Source organism: Austrofundulus limnaeus, unplaced genomic scaffold (assembly GCF_001266775.1).
Source record: "Austrofundulus limnaeus strain Quisiro unplaced genomic scaffold, Austrofundulus_limnaeus-1.0 Scaffold109, whole genome shotgun sequence".
Taxonomy (NCBI): Eukaryota; Metazoa; Chordata; class Actinopteri; order Cyprinodontiformes; family Rivulidae; genus Austrofundulus; species Austrofundulus limnaeus.
This window is the reverse complement of record NW_013952511.1, coordinates 284739-287003: the sequence shown is the minus strand read 5'-3', so window position 1 is coordinate 287003 and position 2265 is coordinate 284739. Positions and strand designations below refer to the sequence as shown.

Here is a 2265-nt window from a genome sequence, read left to right as displayed (position 1 = left end):
TCCAGTGAAATATATTTATGTTTGTGGTTGTAATGTGACAAAATATGGAAAAGTTCAAGGGGTATGAATACTTTTGCAAACCACTGTATTTTACCCGCTGTATGATGGAGACTTCTGGTATTCTGTTGCATATGAATTATATTGTTAAATATTCTTTATGAACAACCTGATTTCTGAAGATAAAAAATATCAAAGACAAAACTATTTGTTATGTGAATGTTTGTAAATTGACATGAGATTCAGGAAATTGCAGAATGGGGGCCACCTGAAATTTTGCCAAGGGCACCGGCTGGGCTAGCACCGGCCCTGCCCGAGGACTTACATGAGCGTGGCACAGGCCGCGCATGTGACCGTCAGGTTGTCCCAGGACACACGCAGGCAGCTGTGGAGGCGGGTGGCATCCAGGAAAAACACCACCACCGTCACGGCGAAGCAGCAGCACCACGCCGCCATGCAGAACACCCCGTGCGCCCCGCTGTACCCGGCGCTGTGGGCTACCATGGCAATCACAGCACATCCCATGGCCAGCTGACAGAGGCGGGCCGTGCCCAGAGCCGAGCACAGGGCACTCCTGTTGAGGTATGGACCACCAGGGGGGTCCATTCCTGTCAGAAAATAAATATTCTTTAAATATTCAGAAATCAGAGTTTTATGATTCTGTGTTTGGGCTCGCTTTCATTTCCCTGACACAATCCAGTCTTTAGTTGTTTATTTTTTTAAATGTTTGTTTATTAAACCGTTGACCTTTGACCCAATGAGGCATAAAAACATCTGACCTTTAAGGATGAGCCAGAGCTGTTTTATAGACAAAAATTACCAAATATAACACAGATTGACAAACACAAAATAGTATTTTCTCATCAACAGAATGATTTTTAAAAGACGAGTCAAAAACATTTAAATAAAAATGAAGCTGACATGTTCATATTTAGATTATTTTAAAGCTCTGTCCCTTTCTGATTCAACCTTTATTTGTCTAATTATCTTTTTTTTTTTTTTGCAAAAAAGGCTTTTCCCCCCTTTGTTGTGTTTTTTTCCGTGTCATAAAGTAAGAGAAACAAGTGAAAACAGGATGTAAATGTGGGTCAGTTTCTTCAGCTGATTTATTGTGTGTAAATATATTAATGGTGAGTTTAGGGGCTGTTTATGTTGAAATATTTCAATACGTCACAAAAAAATCAAGCTGTAATGAAAGATGATTCTCATCATTTTATTTATTTTAAAAAGTTTTAAATCAAACTCTTTAGGTTCTACCTTTTCTTCCTGTCATGTGCTGCATTTCATTTCTACTCAAACAACTTCAAATCGTCTCCAGCCTTTCCAAACATGTGGCGTTATATATTTTAACACAAGTAGTTTAAAATGTAAGAGTTGGTCTCCTCACCTGTCGGCTGATTGTTGACTCTCATACACAGAGAAAAACAAGGAGGTTCTTCAGAGAAAAAAGCTTCATCTCCTGATCAGTTTGGATCCTTCACACACTCCTCCTCGCACACATTCTCCTTCCACCCTGTGTGGCGGGGAGGATGGAGTGCTGTTGGTCAGTCAGACCAGAATGGAAGGTATTTGGGGAGGGGCCGGGTCCACGTGAACACTGGGGGTTCATGTTCTGAGGGTTGGGTGGTGCAGACACACACTGTGTGACATGAGGGGTTAGGAATATAACGAATAAAAGCCTTATTAATGTATCATTTGAATGAACTGTCTGAAATATAATCATAAAACAAAATTTGAAGCGCTTTTTCGAGCAGTAGCAACAAAAAAAAACTGATTTTGAGGAAAAACACCTTAAAATTTGGAGATTTTTCCTGTGAGTTAGTAAAATTTTGTTTCTTTTTAGCTGGAAAATCTCAATATTCAAATATAATTTGAGGTTTCCTCTTTATAAGGACATCAAAATTCCTCATTAAAATGACATAAAATTAGGATTCAGACCAAATATTTATGTATTATTGTAACCAACAAGACAAATTAAGTCACATATATGGATTTAATTATGACATCAGAATAATCCAGGTAACAAAATGTAGCTTTTAAAGCCAAGTTAAGATGTAATTAGGTCATTTTGACCAAATTTGACTTGATCCGCATTTCGATATGATGGCTCACAAATGTTAAAAATAAATGGCACTTTTTCCCCTAACTTCAGTTAAATGTTTTTATTATTTTTGCACAGAAAAAGTTTGAATGCATCCAGTGGGGTATCAAAAAGCAGGTATAATGTCCCTGACAGGAGATATGTGATGTCACCTTAATATCGGTTAA

At 38.2% G+C, this 2265-nt stretch overlaps 1 protein-coding gene across 1 annotated transcript in view; it reads right to left on the bottom strand.

Annotated features, from left to right (window-relative positions):
- Positions 1 to 1561, bottom strand: part of LOC106521450 (myeloid-associated differentiation marker-like protein 2) — an 8490-nt gene extending 6929 nt beyond the window's left edge. Inside the window, exons 1-2 of the mRNA XM_014014012.1 lie at positions 1385 to 1561; positions 323 to 605 (exon numbers count right to left, since the gene is read on the bottom strand). Coding sequence (XP_013869466.1) covers positions 323 to 605; positions 1385 to 1409 — 308 coding nt within the window. The 5' untranslated portion in view covers positions 1410 to 1561. The remainder of the gene's footprint in view (positions 1 to 322; positions 606 to 1384) is intronic.
- Between the last annotated feature and the right edge of the window lie 704 nt (positions 1562 to 2265).